The 22,921-nt window shown below is 44.3% G+C and overlaps 1 protein-coding gene across 11 annotated transcripts in view; it reads left to right on the forward strand.

Moving 5' to 3' along the window:
* The window catches only part of FHOD3 (formin homology 2 domain containing 3), a 505,390-nt gene that overhangs the window by 312,832 nt on the left and 169,637 nt on the right, over nucleotides 1-22,921 (forward strand). For all 11 annotated transcript variants that reach the window (XM_034643279.1, XM_034643277.1, XM_034643280.1 and 8 more), the window contains exons 6-7: nucleotides 7,217-7,311; nucleotides 21,949-22,060. In XM_034643279.1, the coding sequence (XP_034499170.1) occupies nucleotides 7,217-7,311; nucleotides 21,949-22,060 (207 nt within the window). The remainder of the gene's footprint in view (nucleotides 1-7,216; nucleotides 7,312-21,948; nucleotides 22,061-22,921) is intronic.

Here is a 22,921-nt window from a genome sequence, read left to right on the forward strand (position 1 = left end):
GAAGCCTTTCCCTTAAGATCAGGAACACGACAAGGATGCCCACTCTCGCCACTATTATTCAACATAGTACTAGAAGTCCTTGCAACAGCAATCAGAAGACAAAAAGGGATCAAAGGTATCCAAATCGGCAAAGAAGAAGTCAAACTGTCTCTCTTTGCAGATGACATGATACTCTATATGGAAAACCCAAAGGAATCCACTCCCAAACTATTAGAAGTTATAGAACAATTCAGTAAGGTGGCAGGATACAAAATCAATGCCCAGAAATCAGTTGCATTTCTATACACGAATAACGAGACTGAAGAAAGAGAAATTAGGGAATCCATCCCATTTACAATAACACCAAAAACCATACGTTACCTTGGAATTAACTTAACCAGAGACGTAAAGGACCTATATCCTAGAAACTATAGATCACTTTTGAAAGATATTGAGGAAGACATAAAAAGATGGAAAAATATTCCATGCTCATGGATTGGAAGAATTAACATAGTTAAAATGTCCATACTACCCAGAGCAATCTACACTTTCAATGCTATCCCGATCAAAATACCGAGGACATTTTTCAAAGAACTGGAACAAATAGTCCTTAAATTTGTATGGAACCAGAAAAGGCCCCGAATCTCCAAGGAACTGTTGAAAAGGAAAAACAAAGCTGGGGGCATCACAATGCCGGATTTCGAGCTGTACTACAAAGCTGTGATCACAAAGACAGCATGGTACTGGCACAAAAACAGACACATCGACCAATGGAACAGAATAGAGAACCCAGAAATGGACCCTCGGCTCTTTGGGCAACTAATCTTTGATAAAGCAGGAAAAAACATCCGGTGGAAAAAAGACAGTCTCTTCAATAAATGGTGCTGGGAAAATTGGACAGCTACATGCAAAAGAATGAAACTTGACCACTCTCTCACACCATACACAAAAATAAACTCCAAATGGATGAAAGACCTCAATGTGAGACAGGAATCCATCAAAATTCTAGAGGAGAACATAGGCAACAACTTCTATGACATCGGCCAGAGCAACCTTTTTCACGACACATCGCCAAAGGCAAGAGAAATAAAAGATAAAATGAACTTATGGGACTTTATCAGGATAAAGAGCTTCTGCACAGCCAAGGAAACAGTCAAAAAAACTAAGAGACAGCCCACGGAATGGGAGAATATATTTGCAAAGGACACCACAGATAAAGGACTGGTATCCAAGATCTACAAAGAACTTCTCAAACTCAATACACGAGAAACAAATAAACAAATCATAAAATGGGCAGAAGATATGAACAGACACTTTTCCAATGAAGACATACAAATGGCTAACAGACACATGAAAAAATGTTCAAAATCATTAGCCATCAGGGAAATTCAAATCAAAACCACACTGAGATACCACCTTACGCCAGTTAGAATGGCAAAGATAGACAAGGCAAGAAACAACAATTGTTGGAGAGGATGTGGAGAAAGGGGATCCCTCCTACATTGTTGGTGGGAATGCAAGTTGGTACAGCCACTCTGGAAAACAGTGTGGAGGTCCCTTAAAAAGTTAAAAATTGAACTACCCTATGACCCAGCCATTGCACTACTGGGTGTTTACCCCAAAGATACAGACGTAGTAAAGAGAAGGGCCATATGCACCCCAATGTTCATAGCTGCATTGTCCACAATAGCCAAATCATGGAAGGAGCCGAGATGCCCTTCAACAGATGACTGGATTAAGAAGCTGTGGTCCATATATACAATGGAATATTACTCAGCTATCAGAAAGAACGAATTCTCAACATTTGCTGCAACATGGACGGCACTGGAGGAGATAATGCTAAGTGAAATAAGTCAAGCAGAGAAAGACAATTATCATATGATTTCTCTCATCTATGGAACATAAGAACTAGGATGATCGGTAGGGGAAGAAAGGGATAAAGAAAAGGGGGGTAATCAGAAGGGGGAATGAAACATGAGAGACTATGGACTATGGGAAACAAACTGGGGACTTCAGAGGGGAGGGGGTGGGGGAAGGGGATGGACTGGTGGTGGGTAGTAAGGAGGGCACGTATTGCATGGTGCACTGGGTGTTATAAGCAACTAATGAAGCATCAAACTTTACATCAGAATCAGGGGATGTACTGTATGGTGATTAACATAATATAATAAAATAAAATTAATTATTAAAAAAAAAAAAAAAGAATAATGCACCATGGGCAAGAGGTAATGCAAGGCTGGTTCAAATATTTGAAGTTCACTCTGTGTAACCCACCACATTCACAGCATGAAGAAACCACATGATCCTATTAGTTGAAATAGAAAAAGCATTTGACAAAATTCAGCATCCACTTATTAAAAAAAAAAACTTTAGCAAACTAGAAATTGAGGGGAACTTCTTCACCTTGACAAAGGGCAATGTAAAAAAACCTACAGCTAATATCATAATTGTGACAGACTACATGCCTTCCCCCAATTATTGAGAGGAAGCAAGGGTGTCCACCTTTACCACTTCTGTTGAACTTTGTACTGAAAATCTTAAACCTTTGTGGTCAGGTGAGGAGGACGAAGGAGGCTATAGATTGGGAAGGAAAAAAATGAAATTGTTCTTGGTCACAGACAGCATTACTGTCTAAGTAGAAAGTCTCAAAAATCTACAAAAACAATACCTAAAAACTCCAAGAGTTAATACATTTAACAAAGTCACAGGATATGAGGTCAACACACAAAAATCAATTTTATTTCTACGTGCTAGTGATAAGCAGCTGAGAATGGAAAAGTTTTTAAAATGTAATTTCTAATAGCTCCAAAAAAAATGAGGAAGACTTAAGAATTAGCAAAAAGTCACGTACAGAATCTGTAAACTACAAAGCACTGATGGAAGCAGTCAGATGATTTAAATTAATAGACATGACGGTTCACGGATTAGAAGAGTCAACGTAGCAAAGATGTCGGTTCTCAAAGTTTGTCTGTAGACTTCATGTATTTGTCATAATACTTCCAGAAAGATTTTTTGTAGATTTTAGACAAGGTGTTCCTAAAATTTATATGAAAAGGTCAAAGGACAGGAACACCTCAAACAATTTTGAAAAAGAGTGAAATTGTAGGAATCCTACTACCTGATGATAAGACTTACTCTGTAGTTACGGTAATCGAGATAATGTGGTATCGGGAAAGGGAGAGACAGAGGAATGGAACAGAGTCCAGAAATAGAGCCACACAAGCAGAGCCAGTGATTTTTTTTTTTTACCAATTTGCAAAAGCAGTGCAATAAAAACAGTCTCTTCAAAAGGTGTTAGATCAAATGGACATCTGTATGGGAAAAAAATGAATCTCCGTCTAAATCTCACAATTTACACAAAGATTATCCCCGAATGGATCATATATCTGAAGAAGTAAAACTACAAAATGTTTGGAGCAAAATGCAGGAGAAATTTTTATGACTTGGCCTGAAGCAGAGGGTCTATTCCCCTGCTTGGTGTCTTTGAGATCCTTTCAGGGGCGTTTCTGTTCAGTAGATAATGGATCGATGTCGGTGAGGTAGGTGATGGTGATATGACTAACATTTCTTGAGCTTTTGCTCTGAGTCAGGCATTGTTCTCACTCAGTCCCTGCGACACCCCTGTGGTATAGATACTCACTTTTGAGATGAGGAAACCGAAGCACAGATATTCATAAGTCCGCCCAGAGCAAAGTACACCTGGGGCAGAAGGACAGATACTCTGGGCCGTCTGTTTTCAGACCCCGGCTGTTACCCACCACTCTGCTCCGACATTCTCCTCTTTCTCATCCTTTTTGAAAATGCAGATCACTGCTTTTCATGGCTCCTGTGACCCAGGCCCTCTGCTTTTTGTTTCCGTGTGTTTTGTTCACTGGCCCACATTTAGGTTGGTGGGTTTTAGAGACTGAGTCAGTGCGGTATTAACCCACTTAAATCTATTTAGCGCCCTCTTGTGCCTGCAGTGGATTTGACAGGAAGCTGTCCTTCCGCATTAGGGCTGGGGACAAAAGATCTTCTGGGAAAGCTTCTGATGACCAAAATAGGACAAATCAGTGTGATCAGAATCTTGAATTCCATTAGACGTGAACTTTCTGGTGAGTCACGTCCAGTGTGATTTGTTAATAACAATAGGATCTTGGAGGGAAGCTGGTCACAGAAGACTTAGAGAAATTCCGGTTGGCTTTAAATCTCACTTGGCTGCCTTCTTCTGTAGCAGGGCCTCGGACTTTTGGGATACCTTTAGCACTGGCACCAGGCCCTGGGCAGTTAGGGTGAAGAGCTCCGGGCCCAGCTGTTCAACCTTAGGGGCAGGGTCCTTCCAAAGGCTGCATGTCCCCAAAGGCAGGCGAGTAGATGGCCTCCCCCGGGCCTTCAGGCTAATTTAGAGGCAGGTGTTAAATTCTGCCTCTGGATTTGCTTCTTCAGCAGTGGAACTAGAATGGGAAAAGGACAGAGGTGCACACTCCCCTTCCCTGGAGATTTGCCAGTTTGTTTTGGGTGGGAGAGGAGGAAAGAAGGGGGGAAAGGGGAAGAATGGGGTGGAATGTACTAAATTCTCAGAGCTATTCCCTGGAGTGGGGTGGTCTATCTTTCTGAAGGAGGGAGGAGCACATTGAGAGGGATGGGCTAGGAAAAAATTCTGAAAGCCAAGAACACCTAACACTTTATATTATAGTCTTATTTTGTTCCTTTTGTGTGTTTATTTACTTTTCTATTATAGACATAATTGATGCCCATAATGGGGGAAAAAAATGTCCAAAGAATAGACACCCAATCATAAGCTTACTATTTCATTTGATTTCCTTCCCTTTGATGCATGAAGACTTGATTGTTTTATTGCATAATTTCATGTTTATAATTCTCTACTTTTTAATTATCAGAAACATTTTACGGGTTAGGACATAACATATGTAATCATTTACCAAAGCTGAGTTCTAGAACTATGATAGATATTTAGGTCCTAGTTAATTTTAATATTACAGGTGACACTTCAGTGACTATCTTTGCTGCTGCTTCATTTTTTTTTCCCCTTAGGGTTATTTCCTCAGGACAGATTCCTGAAATTACGACAGGGAAGAGCTCAGAGAGGACTTTCAGGCTCCTAGTACTGACATAAGGGAGCCTGCCCACCCCGACTGAGGGTGGGTTCCACCCCTTGGTATCAGTGGAGGTTTAGAGTACTTTCCTGTACTTTCCAGAGCCTTGGGTTTTTTGTTCTTTGTTTGTTTTCTTGTCAAGCGGGGGTAACAATACCCAGTGCAGAGGGCTGTTGTATTAATAATGCATATAAAATATCCCCTCAGAGCGTGGCACACAGTGGGCATTAAATAAGTGGAAACAATTCAAAACAATTACAGCACTAAGTAGCTTTGTTACAAGACTTGTATCAGTTTGCCTTGCCACCTGTAATGAGTGAAGTTACTTGTTTAACTCTCTAGCAATTGATATCTAATTATTTCTTTTAAAAAATGCTTTTGCTGATTTAACTGAAAATGCTACCTCGTAATTTTTTTATTATAGTGATGATGGACAAATTTGTGTGTTATTGTAAACTAGCTTGTCATCTCTCTTATGAAATGCTTTTGACTTTTTTCTCTTGGCATTTAGTATTTTCTTACCACTTTATGAATTATTTATACAATAACACCTTTATCATATTTGCTGTCATATGTCCATTTATCTATTATATCTTTACATTAAACTTGGCTTTCTTTATATGGTCCACCTTTCTTATGAAGGTGAGAAAGTGGTTGTAATTGTGATCTCTTCATTGTAAATTCCATAGATGAATTTTTAACTGGATCCATATTTGCAAATAACGACAATATTATGTATTCATTCCCAACCATCATACCTTTCGTTAATTTTCATGTCTTTTAAATTTGCCTGAAATTCTATAACAGAGCTAAATAATCATGGGGATTACTGGGCTTCATCTTTGAGTTTTCCTGATTTTAATAGGAATATCTCCAGTGTTTCACCATTAAATAGAATATGAATCTGTTATTTTCAAAAATACAGTGTTTGTTGTGTCACAAATATATATAATTTCTTAAAATTTTGAATATTTGCATATTTAAGAGAATTTTTCTCAATGATTATGTGGTTTTGTTTGATCTTTTGTTGGCTAGGATAATAAGTATTTTTTAACATCACATATATTTCTATGCTTGGAATTAGTGTATACTCACTATTTTGTGTTTTACTGTTTTCATTCAACACCATTTTCCTATGACCTATATATAAACATGTGTGTGCACGTGCATGTGTATAATAAAAGAATGGAAGAAGATAAATCCATGTATTAAGAATGATTATCCTTAAATTATGGGATTATGAGTTATTTTCACTTTCTATATTTTCCAATTCTCTACAATGAGATGTCCTACTGTGACCAGGAAAAAAAGTGTTGCCTAAAAATGTCAATCCTGTGCTAATTAATTACGGGTGAAAGAAGATTTAGGAGGTCACGCGTGATTTAAGGAAACCTATTCAGCATACGTAATTTCTGTTCATTTTCTAGAATCCAAATGGTTTTTTGTATTAGTGGAACCGAAAAATTAGAATTAATAATCATTTTTAAAAAGGTAGTAACATGACCTGTATTTTCTTTCTGGTGAATAAAGATAATATGTAGTGACTGTCTTTTCCTTAACTAGGAATTTGGGATTTGGCGTCTGACAAATGATGTTTCTCTTGCTTTCTGATGTTTTTCTAAATCTGAGAAGTCTTTTAAAGGAATTGCAAATAATGAAACACATATTTATCTCTTATCTAAAGGATTAAAATTGTATGAGCTCAGGATGGTCCCATAGCATCTGAGACCTGCCAGGTTGCTTTTAAAAACTTGATTTTTTCCTCTTGGCCCCAGTGGGAGGCCACAACCCAGACACCATCCAAGGGATATGGTTGCCCCGTCTGGGACTGCACACATATATAGAAACATAAAAACATGCATTTATACATCAAGACACACAGCAACAACAATCACTAGATTTGGTACCTTAATTGCATCTTCCAGACACCAGGAATAGCCCTTGCTTCCTCTGCCATGGTCAACACCTTCTCTCTGAGATGAGATTTAGCTAATGTCAGAGCTCAGGAAATCTCTTCAGGTTTGGTTTGTGACACACTGTGTACTTACAGTATGAAAATCTCAGCTGCCATTATGTCCCCTGAAGATTACATGTACATATAAAACCATAATGTCTCCTCCTTTTTCTCCTCTCTTCTGTAGCTTTGGGCCAGATTATGTTGTATGTGGATGGGATGAATGGAGTCATAACCCACAATGAAACCATTCAGTGGCTGTACACGCTCATTGGGTCAAAGGTAAGAGAAAGTTGTAGTTGGACATTTTATTCAATTTGCATGTCACCCACCTTTCTTTTTATTCTCCTCTCGGAGCTGGCTTTGTAGAAAGAAATTCTATTCAGCTTGGTTCCAAGCCCTGTAACAGGACAAGTGAGGGACTATGGTTTTGTAGATCTAAAAATACACTCAAATTGCAAAAAGCTTTTGAATTTTTAATGCATTTTATGTTTTCTTCTTTTCAGCTTTGATCAGGTGCTTTCAGCACCTCTGGGTTTTAGTGCTTAATTAAAAGATTGTACCACAGAGAGAGTATCAAGCTTAGCTGCTCTGTTCCATCTTGCAGTTACTTAGGGACGTATTTTTGTGTTGTACGTAGGTATATGCTTATTCCTATATGCAGTAAAGGAATGTGAGACCACCTTCCAACTCTCACATCGGTTATAAAAGTAACTAACATGGAGTACAGATGGACCAGGCGCTATAGTCGGTGCTTTACAAGCATGATCTCCTTTAATCCACAGAAGCCCTTGATGAGATAAATAACGTTACCCATTTCATAGTTGAGAAAGTAGTGCTTAGTTAGGAGGACCCTCTGATTTCCCCCACAGACCTTGGCACGTGGTGACTTTATCCAGGCACGATGTGGCGTGAGGTCCCCACACTCTGGAAGTGCTCCACTAAGAAAACAGACCTCCCCATCTCTTGAAGTGTACCGGAAGCTGGGCAAGGCTCTGGTGGGGTTGGGGCCATGGGAGACCCTCTTGGAGGGGGGATGGAGGAGGTGTAAGAAGGGATCCTGTCCTGAGCAGGTGCGAATGAACCCAGGCTGGAATGTGGTCAGCTTTTGGGGTGAGGGTGGGTGGGCATAGTGGAGGAGATCAAAGTCACTGTCGTGTTGTGGGCACCAGGGTCAGGCAGAGCAGCATCTAGGGGGTCTGGAGGGGAGACTTGAACCTGACTTACACAGGTCACAGAATCAACAACTTTTGGGGGGTCCCTGGAGAGCATGTGGTCAGCCCAAACTGTTCCCTGTCCCTGTACTTGCTCCCACGCACACTTCGGCAAGCCCATCAAGGCTGGTGGGCGCTAGCATCTCGCTCATAGTGGCAAGTCCCATCCCTTGGCCCGACCTCTCCTGTTACCTGCTTCCTGAAGACGCTTCTGTACTTCAGGAGTGAGTGCTCAGCAGTGATTTGACTTTGAGGTTTGTGGTCCTTACAGATTTCCAGAGTCCTGGTGAGGGCACCCTTGTGCGGTGGGGAGGGCCTTTTCTCTGTGCGTGGCGCTGATACGCAGGACTTCTTGGGCCCCAGATCCGTGGTTGACCCTTACATCTCCCTCTCATTTTCCTTTTCCTCCTATTACTGATGATAGATTCCCAAACACACACATTTCATAATAGAAATAGCCATGGTTTCTCTCAGAAGACTGACAATCTTCTCTCTCTTTTTTGTATTTGGCTTCGTTTTCTATGGAAAATGGAAATGACTCTATTTACAAACAGCCGTGGGTGACCTTAGATGCTGAATGACATGCTGGCTTTGCCAGGTTGAATTAGGCAGGCTGCGGGAAGATTTATATCTCCTATCCTGTTTCAGTGTTTTCTGTTTTTTCCTCATGCTGGGAGCCCTCCCCAATCTTCATGTTCATTTGGAAGCTTCTCCCTTCCCAAAGCTCTCTGGATGGTCTCGAGGACCCCACAGTCTAGGGAGATGGAAGGAGATTCTGCAGTAGAAATGGACTTTTGGTGCATGTTGTAGACGAATAAAGAAATCTTTGGGGGTGTCTGGGTGGCTCAGTTCGTTAAGTGTCCAACTCTTGATTTTGGCTCAGGTGGTGATCTTATGGTTGAGATTGAGTCCTGCATTGTGCTCGTTGAGCTCTGCCCTGGGTGTGGAGCCTGTTTAAGATTCTCTCTCTCTCCTGCTGCCTTACCTCTTTCCCCCCCTCCAAAAAAAAAAAAAAAAACTTCGTAGCTTTAATACAGCCACGATAAAACACCAATAGCCAGCCCTATTTCTAAAAGGAAACAAAACCTAACATACTTACAGTAGGACACATGACAGTCTTCTAGCTCATCAGCAGGAAGGGCATAGAGTGAAGGCAAAATCTAGGTGGTGGGACCTGAGGAAAGAAGCAAGGATACAGAGGGGAAGGCACAAAGAAAGAGGGGAAGGTGAAGAAAAGTGAGAGGAGAGACCCCAGGGGAGGAAAAGAAAAAGAGGAGAACAGAAAAAGAAAACAGGCCAAACAGAGATAATTTCTCTGCTCAGTAGACGGGAGGAGGGCTCAGAGTCTAACCTGTTGCAACACAGTCCTGCCGATGTTTCTTGAGAATCACTCTTTTAAGGAAAGCAATTGAAAGGGTAGCGCCTGGGTGGCTCAGGCAGTTAAGCCTCTGCCTTTGGCTCAGGTCATGATCCCAGGGTCCTGGGATTGAGAACCACGCCAGACTCTCTGCTCAGCGGGAAGTCTGCTTCTCCCTTTCCCTCTGCCTGCTGCTCTGCCTGCTTGTGTTCACTCTCTCTCTGTCAAATAAATAATAAAATCTTGAAAAAAAAAAAAGGGAACCTCCTTATTGCATTTCTAAATAACATGGAGAAATCATAAAATTCAAAGTCTTCAAGAATGAGTGTGTTGGAACTCTGCCTCCCCAGCCTCCTTTCCCTGCCCAGCACCCACATGTTTGTGACCCTGGGCATCTGTCCCTGGGGCCTCTGTCTAGGGTGGGGCATTCGCTTCCTTCCCATCTGGGGATTCAGTGCTGGTTTTTCTCCATCTTTTATTTCCCAAAGGGTCCATAATCATCTCTGGCTCCTGTGCTTGACCCTGAGCCGGTCACTCTGAAGGAGAGAAAATAGAGCACATGGTCAGCTTGAGCCTTGGAGCTTGCAGTGTTGTGAGACGGGACTGTGGGTGACACCCGCCACCCATGTCCACTTACTGTGATGTCAGATAAAGGTCTCGCTCTGCTCTCCAGGGTGTGCTTGGTTCTGGGCTAGTGGCTGAAAGTCAACAGTGGCAGCAGCCACCGAACTGATGTTTGGTATAGTTCTCATGAGATCACCTCTTGTTTGCAAAACCAGTAACGGGGACCCCTGACATTCCCCCCTCACCCCCGTGCCTGGATAGCGAGGATCTACGAGAAGCATGGCTGCACCGACCTCGAGAAGGAAGCCTCTGTCCCCTCCTTACACATAGGTCCCCGTTCACATGAAGAAATCAGGAAAGCCAGAGGTCCTAGGGCTTTGTTTTGATTTAAAGCCCGATTTCTCAGAACCTAAAAGGTTTACGTTAAGATTCTGTTCATTTTGCCTTAAACAGGCACGGTGTTGATATATGAAATCTTGGGTTAGAGAAACCTTGTCATTCTGTTTTCATAATTCTTCATTTTCCTTCCATGAAAGGCAGCAAGATGTGATTTTGCAGCCTGCCAGAGTGTCATTATGCAATGCATATTTGCAGATATTTGAGACTCCTAGCCAGAGGAGAAAATGATGCATTTGCAGCCAAATAATCACTTTTTAAAAGAAAGAAAAAAAGTGTTTTCAATAAAGTGTTTCATTTTATTTACAAAAGCCCATCTTTAAACTCCCCAGTCAGAAGTACGAAGCAGATGCCCATCCCATGACTACTCACACAGCATGGATTTTCTTCTCTTTCTACATCTGGAAGTCTAATTAATTGGGGTGAGATGATTCGTCTTGTAGAGCCTGGCCTTTTGTCACTCTAACACAGAAAGTCTGTCTCTCCATATGGATCCCCTTCTGGCCCATTGGGGAGGCCCCAGGGCCCCCCACTTCCTTGTGGGTTCTCCAGGGATGCCTCCAGTCATGAAATCTGCACTTTCTGGTTGGCTGTCCACCTTGGCTCACCCTGCTGTCTCTCTTTTTCTGTCAGCCCTGTGGAATCTAATTTCTCTCAGCTGTGCCCCAGGTTGCCAGTCACAGATCTCTAGGCTTTCTTCGTGCCTGGCCGGGGACAGGCATGCTCACACACTATCAAAACTGTGGGATGGTGACCCCTAGGCACAAATTGCTATGGAAACAGAATAGTGGACACATGGGGACATTTTGAGGAAAAGCCTCCTAGGTTTGGGTTTCTGGATGTGGATACATGAAAGCGGGAACAAAGATAGGGTCACAGTTTTGAGTCAGGGCAGCCAGGAATCTGGTGTGGCCTCTGGCAGGAATGGAGAAGTTGGGTATTGGGATTCATTGGCAGGAAAGCTTTGACACCTTGGTTTTGAGGTGAAGGTCGTGTCCACAGGGAGGGCTAAGCCAGGGCCGCCATGGTGGCAGCTGATCCAGGAAGAGGAGAGGAGATTCAGGAAGCCCTTTGGTCTCGGGTCATTGGTGTGTCGCTGCTGTGTGATCCCTTCAGATGCCCCACATGGAAGTGAGATCTGAAACTCTTTGAGTTATGGACTATCAAACAGAACCCTGGCCTTGAAGAGATGGCAAAGCCTTGTTAAAGATGTTCCTGATACTTACCAGCCACCTTCCTGATCCTTCTCGAGGCAGAGGGAGCACCATTGCTGGGCCCTGGAATAGGTGGGAAGCCTTCCTTCCTGGGACCTGTGTCCACCTCTCTGACCTTAACCAAACGTTACGTACTGCTGTTCGGAACAACACACCCTCACGTCCCCCTGGAAGCTCTTTGAGTATTTAAAGGCCATTAACATGTCATCCTGTCCAAGCTAAGCTGGATGGTTTCCACAGATAGTCCTTGGCGACATAATTTGCAATTCCTCAGTATACTGGAGACAGCACCCCCCCTTCCACAAATCCCACTTTTGACTCATTAGGCTTGCAGCAGCCACCCTGGGTGCTGGCTCGCATCAGACTGATAATGCACTAAACCTCCCAGGGGTTTTGTTTGTTTGTTTTTTATACATCCTTATTTGCTAGTTTCTTCCATTCTGCACCTCTGTGACTGATTTACACCTAAACGCAGGGCTTTGTTTTTGTTCCCCTTGAGATCAGGTCGGAGTTCCAGCCTTAAGATTATTTTGCATTTTGCTGTGGCCGTTCACCATGTTGTTGTTAATTCTAGTTTTATTTAACATAAATTTAACAAGTGGAGCTTCTTTGTTCTTAACCAAAATGTCGGTATAGGCAAGGGTGCCTAAGCCGGGGAATGGCGCTTGCAGGTCGACACTCATCAGTCGTTTTAAGACCATTTTGGTGCAGTTAGTGGGAAGGCACCCAACTCTGATTGGCCAGCCTCATTTCTTCGTTGGGTTCCAAGGTTAAAGTCAAGGTACGCTACATCTGCTGTTAAGTGCGGAGCTCTGAGACCAAATACAGCTGTGTGATACTTTGGGGGGATTATTTTTTCATCTATAGAAGGGGGATAATCTATAAAATAGGGATGCACATATAGTGAAGAATATGTAAAACACTGCTTGTTGTATCTGCATGTTAGTGCCCAGTGTTGTGAACTAATCTCTCTTTCCCCACAACTTCTACCAACTTCCTGTTTAAAAAAGGGAGGTATGCTCAGCCTGCCAGAAGCTGGCTTTCCAGGTGTTTCCTTCTCTTTTCTAAGTGCTTAAAAGACTTTCATCCAGAAAGCCTCTGGAGCACATTGCCAGGGATCAATAGAGGGCTTCATAAAGTGTGGGCTCTCCATTTTCGGCTTCATCGGTAATCCTTTTTCTGAAAATTGGGACATTAACGTTGCATTGTTTGAGGTGCCTGCGTTGTAAAGTCTCAGAACGGCAAATACGGTGCTCACTTATTCTTACCCATATCATGAGGGGTCACGTTAATTAACATGTTCACGTGTAAAAACTGAAACGGAGTTACTGTGTTGAGAAGTCATTATCTGAATTCCTGTTCTCACTCTAGGGGAACGTCATATGTACTATTGTTTGAGATACATAATTTTCCAAGGTTTTTAATCTCTGCATCTTTGGATCTTCACATGAGGAAACGAAGATGGTGTGCCTTCATTAGAATCTTTTTACCTTCAGTGGGATGCCTGTTAAGATGTGCCTGCATCTGGCTTCTCTGTCCAGGAAGGGAAAGTTTTAGTCTTTAAAATGCTGCCTGTGATTGACATACAAATATGCTTTGTGTGGTTAAAACTGATTCGCTCTCCTTTCCTCTGCTGCACTTTGGGCAATTTTTGTTGACTTATTAAGTTACCTGATTCTTTGCTCAGCTACGCGAGTCTTCCTGAGGAACTTGTGAAATACATTCTTCATCTCTTTTACAGTGCTTTTTATTTCTAGCATTTTCATCTGACCCTTTCGAGTTTCCCTCCCCTGAAATTCCTCATCTGTTCATGTACATTGTCCACCTTTTCCACAAGAATTTTTAACATACCGATCATTGTGAATTAGAGAGTGCCAACACTGAGTTAAATCTGGTTCTGTTGATTGCTTAGTTTCTTGATAGCACAGGTGGGGACTTGGGGTTTTTAAAACTTTCAGTGAATTTTTTTATGATCAAAAAAGTAATATTGTCTCTTTGTCTAAAACCTTAGAAATACACACAAAAAAAGTAAAAATCACCTGAAATACTTCTATATAGATTTAAACATTACCTTTGTACCTTTTCTTCTAATCTTTGGAATCTTTCTTACATAGTTAACTCTATAGTACAAGCATTTTCCTGTGTTATTACACTAAAACATTAAAACCCATGTGATAGTCATAGAAAGGGACTATAGTTCATTTGACTTTTCTCATATTGAGTTATTTCCATTTAAAGAGCTTTGTTACTAACTCCATGAAAACATAGTGAATGAGGTGGTGTTTGAATATTTTTCCATGTTTATCAGTGTATCATTTTTAAGATTTAAAAATTCTACAAATTTTAATGGCATGTTCAAGGAGTATTTGTGTTAAAGAGATGGTGGGTCCAAAGGGTGATCACTGTCTTGCTGGTTACTTGGCTACATACAGCCAGAAAATGAATTCTCACCTGTGTGATCGCTTGGAAGCCCCATATGAGGATAATCTCAGGGAAAGAAAAAGTAAAAAAAGAAGTAGTTGTTTCACTCATTATTATTATAGGAAAATGTTACGGGGAGAGACCAGAGATTTGAGGCAGACCTTACGGGAGCCCATATGTGGACACAACCCAATGGTTCTCCATCAGCAGGATGGGTCTCCAGCCACAGGGCTGGACAGCAGCTTCTTCCATCCACGCTGAGATGATCCACTTCAGGGAGCTGATTTGTGGTAGGAACCATGACTCTCAAGAGGCTTGTTGATAAACCAGAATAGTAGCTAACTAATTTACACAGGCAAGATCCTCATGAAACAGGAGCAGGGGTGGGACTTTGACCCTTCTGCCCTGGTAGGGCATTTGGTTGAGGACTAGCAGCTGAGTTTTGGCAGCTGAAGAGACTAGGAATGGGTGGTTCTAATAAGGAAGACTATTTGGGGTGATGTAGGAACCCCAGGGGAGCTGGAGCGCTGTTCCTCTGCAAGCAGTGCTCTAGGCGAGTTGGTTGGGCAGGAGAACCAGACCAAGTGTAGGCTTCTGGGAGCCAGCCTGGGAGTGGCCCTGCAGGCCTCAGGGTTGCCCTTGCCAGCGCTGCTCAGCTCGCTCCCGAAGCCTCTCTCCACCTGCCAGGGCTCACCTGCCAGCCATCCTCCACCCGCTCTAAGTTGTCAAACTCTCACTAATTCACATTCACCATTCCTCAGGCTTAGCTGTCCTCTGTCATGTTTCCAGGGCAGATTACTTACTTAGGAAAGTTCTTTAACCTTGATTACATCTCCTAAGAGCATATTTGTCTCATTTCCCCAAGGCTTAATTTTTTGCACCAGAGGAAAAGGTGGGGCTCCTCATGGTACAGTAGGAAGAATCAGATTGGCCTTTGTGTTTTCCTTTGACTTTCTTCAGAAATGAGTCATGTGACAAGTTGGGTAGCCTTCCAGAACATGAGACTTTGCATCTGAGAATGGGGATATCACTAACTGGACAAGGACCCAACCTTGTTGATTTCTCTCCTTCATTTTGTAAATATCACCAGGGTGTTCTTTAAGGCAGTAGTTTAGTGCAGAGTTTTTGGTGTTCCTCAGTTAACAATAACAGAGTGAATCTGTGTTACCTATTCTCAACCAGCTCCTCATAACTCCATTGAGTGTCCTAAAGGAAAGTTAGCAAAGTGGGTATGTTTTGGCCTTGCCCATTCCTATCCACTGTTCTCTAAAGAAACCTCCTGCTGAACCCCAGAATTTTATCTCAGTAGAAAGAAAATGTTCATTTGTAGCATTTTTTATTATTTTGATATTTGTTTCTGAATACTTTGCTGAATCTTGCATCCTGCAAGATTTCCTCTCCACTAACTAGTAAAGTCTTAAGGGGTTCCCAGACTCACACTTGGCTACTACATGAATCACAAGTGTAGCTTGGTTCCCTTTTTTGCAAATTCCATTGGTCATAAACAGGTTGGTTATCAGGGCCTGAGGCCGTAGCATGTGGCTTTGGTGCAGGTGATGTCCTGTCCTGGCAGATGCGCCAACCCTGGTCTCCATCCCCCACCGCCCCCATGCCAGATGCCTGCAAAGCCATGGCCCAGAGTTCTGTACTCAGGTTATCTGTTTGGGCCCACACTTGATTTCTGACAAGACCCATCTCATTTTGGAGACAGTCTCTTAAAAGGGGATAGATTCAGGGTCTGAGGTATCTGTTGGAATGTTTGATAACCAGTTGAAAATGCTTTGGGGCCTGTTCTGAGCTGCTGGCTCAGGAATTCTGAGCTTAAGGATAATATGTCTTTGGAATAAAGTGTTTACATGAGAAGGTCTTAAAAGTAAGTGTCTTTAGTTACTTGGCTCTTTGTTGTTAAAATACTCAGTATATTCTTAGTTCTGGTAAGCTGGTAAACAGTGTGGCAAAGCTTTAGAAGTCAAGTTATCTTACCAATTTCTAATTCAGCTTTAATAACCAGCACCCGCTTCTAGAACATATATTTATGCTTTTTTAGTGGAAAATGAAACAAATAAAATGAAGCATGTTTTTCTAACTTCCTTTGTAATTTAAATCCTGAGGTTTGGAAATTGTTTTCTTTTTATGGTTGTTGAATTTTTAGAAGAGGAGTAGGAATTTGGAGATTTTTTTTTTGGAATACTTTTATTTCTACTTAATAAACAGCATATTTGACCTTCTAAGTATAGTTCTTGTGTTTCTCTAAGTACAATAAAACATGAAGGGAGTTCCAGTTTGCTCTAACGTGCAAGATTATTGAGAAACTGGCTTTAATTCCTTTTCCATACATCTGGTAGTTACATTGTATCCAAAATCCAGATACCTGGGTTCCGTATCGGCTGACGCCACACTCTTTCTGTGGGTTGGCCCAGAAAATTAAAAAAAAAAAAAAAAAAAAGTCAAAGTGTTATGTTGATGGTATCCTGCCACCCCTCCCTCAGGCTCAGCCTCCCTGATATGGAGGCGACATTGGATCCCCAAGTTGTTTATGGAATCTGGAGGCTCAATCCCCGGAATGAGGCTTGACCTGACAAATATTACATCCCTCGGTCAAAAGGCATCTCTGTTCTTCTGAAGGCTCGTGGCCTCTCTCTTACGCCGAGTAAGAATGGAATGCAAAGTGGTAGTTGCAGCAGAAAGTAAAGCTCAGCCCAGTGGCCCCCAAAGTGCGCTAAATACTTAAAAGAAGCACATTTCACAGCTGGCTTCGTGTTCTTGTCCTGCCCTTATCACAAAGGGCTTGTCTCAGAGTCCTGTTAAATACTGTGATTTAGCTACTTGGTTTAAAGCAATATAAAGCATAATTTATTATAATGGACTTGTGTTAAAATAGAATACCAGTATTCCCTAGGATATAATTACATAAAAGGCAGGTAACGTGCAACTCAAAGGCTGAATCTAGACCCCCAGCGTGTTTTCTCTAGCCCTAGGGAAGGGGGATTATTTGTGGGAGCACGAACCCGAAGGCTGTCACACAGCTTTATCTCTTCCACGGAAGCCCACAGACAGCTGGATCGGCTCCAAGCTGGTTCTACTGACTCTCCTTCCCCATTGTCAGGGCTGACTTCTGGCAAGTGCTCTCTTTCCTCAGCAACCCGACTCTGAGGGCTTCTAGTACAGAGAACACTCGGTTGTGGAGTGTGGAGGTATTCTCAGTCCTCTCTCAGCAGTGAGATGAGCATGTCTGCGAAGACAGGACCATGGCTTTGTTATCCCCTCACAGAACCTTGTTGGGTGCTGGGCATCTGGAAAGCACCCGGTCTTGTTGAAAGAAGCAGCACAGCCTCTTGGGATGGGAGGGACCTTAAACGGGGTAGGCCATTCCGCCACCCTCCAGGTTCTGAATTTCTTCTGCAGGGGCATTAGCAGGTGGCCCCTCAGAAACCTCCAGATGGGAGGAATGTGCCCATTTGGCTTTGTACCACTGCTTCTGAGACTGACTCCTTTTTGCCCTGTATTCCTTGGACTGTTTTATGACTGGTCGCTCTCTCTTCTCATGTGATCGATGAGCTTTCACAACGAGCATCAGTTCCTACTGACTTTCCTTTGATGTTAGATAGATGGGAGTATGTTTGAGCCTTTAGTAAGTCATTGCAATGAAACCTGTCATTAGAACGTGAGGGAGCACCAGGCAGAACTGAAAATCCAACAGTTCAGATTGGAGGGACGCTGCCTTGTCCCTTGGAGGAGCCTTCAGAGGCTGAGCTGGGCTGTGTTGTGTGTGCTGGCCCCCGTGTAGCTTGCCCACCTTCCTCGTTCGTGGTCCTTGCTCTTGCTGCCATGCTGGTCCTGCCTCTCTGGTCTGTCGCTGTCCTGTGGTCTGTCCCTTCCCAGTGGACGTGGGCTGGTGGCCTCCATAGCCGTTCCTATTAGAATGTGTCTTAGATCAGTGCAAATGCACCAAGTATGGATTTTTCAGAGTTTTGCGAGGAGCAGCGTGTTTGGACTTGGAGGAATGGGTGTGTGGCCTCCGCTGTGGCTGTTCCAAGGCTTTGGAGGGTTTTGACTGCATTCCAGATACTTGTGGGCATCAAATTAAATGATTTCTGGATAAATAAGGGTTGATGTAGAAACCTTTTAAAGTAATGTGCTTTTATTACTTTCAAGTCTCTACAGTAATGCTAATAAGGTATTTCTGGGGAGGAGTCCTGCTGGACATATTTGGCGATTAGTTAGGACATGCTTTGCAATTCGTATCATGCATTTCCATAAATTCACATCCTGCTCTTTTTTCTAAAGTAGTTTAGCTATCGAACATGTTTGTTAATTTCACATAGTAAGGCTTCCAAACACACATAAATGTAAACTTAGACTCAATAGAAGCCTAAAACCATGAATCAGAAGAGTTTGGTATTTTTTTAAATAAAAATACAATGCCAAAAGAGCTCCAAACAGAGCCCTTTACAGCAAAGCAGAAGCAGACATGAATAGACATGTTGAGACCAATAAAAAAAGACTTTGCTAGAAAACAGTGGGTTTAAAAAAAAAAATTAGCCTCATGAGGGAGAATGGTTAGGGGGTTCTGGGTCCCTGGGACTGTGTTGGCCAAGATCTTGTGACCACAGAGATGCTCAGGAAGAACCTTGATGAGAGGGCACAAGGGCGCCCCCCCCCCCCCGAGACCAGCTCATGGGAGGAATGGGGTGGGCACCAGCCAGGATCTTGCCCAGGAAGGCACTGAGAAGGCTTAATCTACTTAATAATAGTCCGCCCACTGAGGAAGTTGCCTGGGCTTGCTAGGTTGTTTTATTTACTTAAAGAACTGTCTACAGCTCTAAACATACAAAGATAGAACAGTTCATTATGCCTTGCCTTCCCCTTCTACCCCCAACCTTGTGGTTGAAAAAAATACTCTGGAATTCAGTCTGTTCCTAGTCTGGGAGCAGAGGACTGAATGCAGGACTCAAGTTATGCAGGTAAAAACTCTCTAAAGAGTTTTGAGCCCTCTAAAGAATTCCGTGTTTGGGGTGGTAAGGACATAATGGTGAGGACGGAAGCCCAAGGCACCGCTCATCTTGTGGAGGGGCCCCGGCTTTGCTGAGGATGAGGGTGGAGTGGGGAACGGCTTGCTCCACTGACATGAGGGGGGAATGCGTTTGAAGACCAAGCCTCACCTGCAGCCCTGACTGGTCAGCTGCTCTGGGAGAGATGCTTTTTCTGGTGTGTCTGAGAGAACACCTTTGCTGCCAAGTGGCTATGTCTTCGTTGGGGACAGTAGAGGAATGTCAGCCGTGTACGTAGCAATTTCAGGTCATGATAAAGGATGTGAAGAATATAAAGCCCTGATAGGAGAGTGACCAGGGGGCCCCTTTGGATGAAGGGGTTAGGAGGGCATTTCCCATGAGGGGGAATAAGAAAAGGCCAGTTCTGTGGTGACTGTTTCTAGGCAGGGAATATCCCCTGAGAAGGCCTTGAGTCATGAACAAGCTTTGGTATGTTAAAAACACATAGTCACATGACTGCAGAAATGTAGATGGTGGGAACACACCGGCTGAGAAGGAGTGACAGGTGAACCATGACAGCCTGTGGGAGGGGGTTCCATCCGCAGCTCGGTGGGCCGTGAAGGGAGGGTGGAGAGTGCAGGGGTCACTCTGGCTACAGCTTGGGGAATGAACATCAGGGGAGGCAGGGACAAGTCTGGAAGTACTGAAGAGGCTTTACAGTGGTCCAGGATGGACAGGGAGGTAGAGAGGTGGATGGATTCAGGGCAGCTCTCAAGGGAAGCACTCGCAGATGGATCTGTTGTGGGAATGGGGTGAGAAAAGTGCAGGGTGACACCCACTGGCCGCTCAGTGTGTGGCAGGACCTTGTGATGACATGGGGAGTGGAAGGAACAGGCTGGGATGGTAGGTGGGATGGAATGAGCACATGTGAGATCAAGGGTTCCCTTTTGGCCACCTGAATTTGAGGTGCTTGTTAGCATATAAGCAGTGATGTCAGGGATCGGGGGGTGTCAGAGCCCAGGACTTTGGTCAGGCCTGAGGTGCAACAGTTAGCATTGAGTCATAGATAGAATTTAAAACCAAGAGACTGGATGGACTCCCCTAGAGGGAGTGCATGGAAAGAGAAGGAAAGAATGCAGGAATGAGCTCTGAGGCCTTTCCTCACCTAGAGTTTGAGTACCCTAGAAGGAGCCAGCAAAGGAGTGGCCACTCGGGTCAGAGACTAGGGTTGGCCATGGTGACAGGAAACTGTTCTTGGAGGGAGCAATTGTGTCATGTGTTGTTGGAGGTTGCGGTGAGCAGAAAAGCAACCATTGGATTTAACAACATGGAGGCCATTGTCAACCCTAACAAGAGAAATTTAATTTGCACGATGGTGATAGAAGCCCTATCAGACTGGGTTGAGGAGTCTGTGGGAAGTGAGGAAGTGGAGTCAGGGAGTGTGGCAATCCTTCTGAAAAGTTTTCCTGTACGGAGGAGCTGAGAACCAAGGCACTGGCGGGAGAGGGACTTGGAGTCAAGGAGAAAGAGAGTTCACTAGGGAAATATGCTAGAGTTTCGAGAAAGGGCAAAGGGGTCGAGGTGTTTGCGTGACTTTGGGGAAATGATATGGGTGAGGTGTTGACACTATTCACTGCGGGGCGCACGATGCTCCAAGGTCCTTGTAAAATCTACATGTATCCCTAGTATTTTGATGTGAGCTGTTGCCTCCGAGAGGCCCTGGGTCTTCCTCGGGCTGCAAATATAGATCCTGGAGCTGATTCTGCACAGCCAAGGTGATGGAGTCGAGGGGTCATGCATTGACTGGTCATTAACTGATCCATTCATTCAGTGAGCAAACGTCGCAGAGCCCTCTCCAACCAAATGCAGTTCCGGGTCCTGCACACACAGGACATGATGCAGATAAACTCCCCTCCCCTATGGTCTGTGGGGCTGGGGCGTTGCCAGCCGAATGGCTGGGGCTGGAATGGTAGCCCAGAGCAGGCTCTTTATTTCTTAGATGCATGATTGGAACCCATTTCCAGGAGAGAGTTGGTGGGTGAGTTCCTTTAGAAGGAAGTTCTTAGAAGGCGGGGCTCAGGGAAGGGAGACTGTAGGTAAGGAGTTGCGGCAGCAGCACCTGGGGAATGGGGAAGGAGGTGACCTGGAGCCCCCCCTTCGCCCCGAGGCTCCCACAGGTAGTCCCCAGGGTTGGCTAAGCTTCAGCTGGGAGGCTTGGGAATTTCTCTGGGTGGGTAACTGGTGGTCTGTGTGATGGAAGGGCCCTGGGCTGTGGGTGGCTCCTCACTGATGTTGTGCCCTGGGCCCAGCAGGATGGGACTCGGTTCAGATTCCTGCTCGCCTCAGCTCAGTGGTGTGGCTTTGGGCAAGTCTTTTACCTTGCTGTGCCTGCTTCCTTACCAGAAAAACGAGAATTGTGATGGTTCCTACCATAGTGTTCCAGTGTGGATAAAATTAAGCAACCGACGTGGCAAGTGCTACCTTGTTTGTTGAGAGACCACAGGGTGTGAGCTCCGGGGCCAGAGGCCCTGGGTTCGAATTCAGGTTCTATTTCTGGCTGTGGGCAGGATAGTCTGTGCCTCAGTTTCTTGATCTGTGCAGTGGAGCTAATACGAATTCCTGCTTCTGAGGCATCTGGCGAAGGCATCTGTGTTGCTCGAGGAGAAGAGTCCCCAGGCCAAAGCAAGCGCTGGGGGCCAGCCTGCCTTCAGGTGCACATAGACTGTCCACAGCTGCGTGACGCTTTTCTCTTTTCTGGGCAGTTCCGGCTGGTGGTGAAGACAGCCCTGAAGCTGCTGCTCGTCTTTGTGGAGTACTCCGAGTCCAATGCACCTCTTCTGATCCAGGCTGTCTCTGCTGTGGACACTAAAAGGGGTAAGTGGTCCGCAACCGCTATTCCATCAAGGTGGACATGTCTGCTGGGAGCAGGCTCCCTGCTGCAGGCAACATATTTTCTAGAATTGTAAGTACACAAAGATCAGGGATGGAACATGTGCAAAGAAAAGTTTAACAGTGCAAAGAAAAGCACTCATGGGCTTACCCAGGACAGGTCTACGTCTATGTCCTGTCCCCAGCCCCCTCCACTGAACCAGGAGAACCAGCTCCTTCTCCCCTTTCCCATGTTGTTCCGGTCACCGTGGCTCCTTTCTCGCCCCGCTCTCACACATGCTTTATCGGCTCTAACCCTTAGATGTTCCTTGAATGTGCTCCTTTCCATCCCTCCATCTCATACCCCCCTCCTGGAGGCCCTCTCCATCTGTCACCTGGCATCCCTCGCTTCCCTGAAGTGCTACCCTCACCCCTGCTATTAGAAGATTCTTCTCAAACACAAATTTGGTCACGTTGTTTCCCTGCCAGTGGCTTCCCACAGAAGTAGGTCCAAGCCCTGCAACTGACCGCCATCCAGTCCCCGTCCACCTGCCACCCCCCACCTGCCACCTGACCTGCACTGCCCCTTCCCTGGTCAGTCACCCCATATGTTCACTTCTCTGCTTTGTTGTTGTCATTGACCCTTCCGAAGAGTGTGCCCCCTGCTGGAGGGTGGCAGGATCTTTGGCTCTCCTCTTGGCGTCTGAGCACCTAGCTGGCCCACAGCATGCAGGCCTTCCATACACTTGAAGACAAAAGGCCTTTGGATTTGGTTTAGTGTGTAACATGCTGTGGCCCCTGTAACATTGTGAAGCCTGAAGCTGAAATGTTACAGGCTTTTGGTTTTGTCCTTTTAACAAAATTTGG

Source organism: Ailuropoda melanoleuca, chromosome 14 (assembly GCF_002007445.2).
Source record: "Ailuropoda melanoleuca isolate Jingjing chromosome 14, ASM200744v2, whole genome shotgun sequence".
Taxonomy (NCBI): Eukaryota; Metazoa; Chordata; class Mammalia; order Carnivora; family Ursidae; genus Ailuropoda; species Ailuropoda melanoleuca.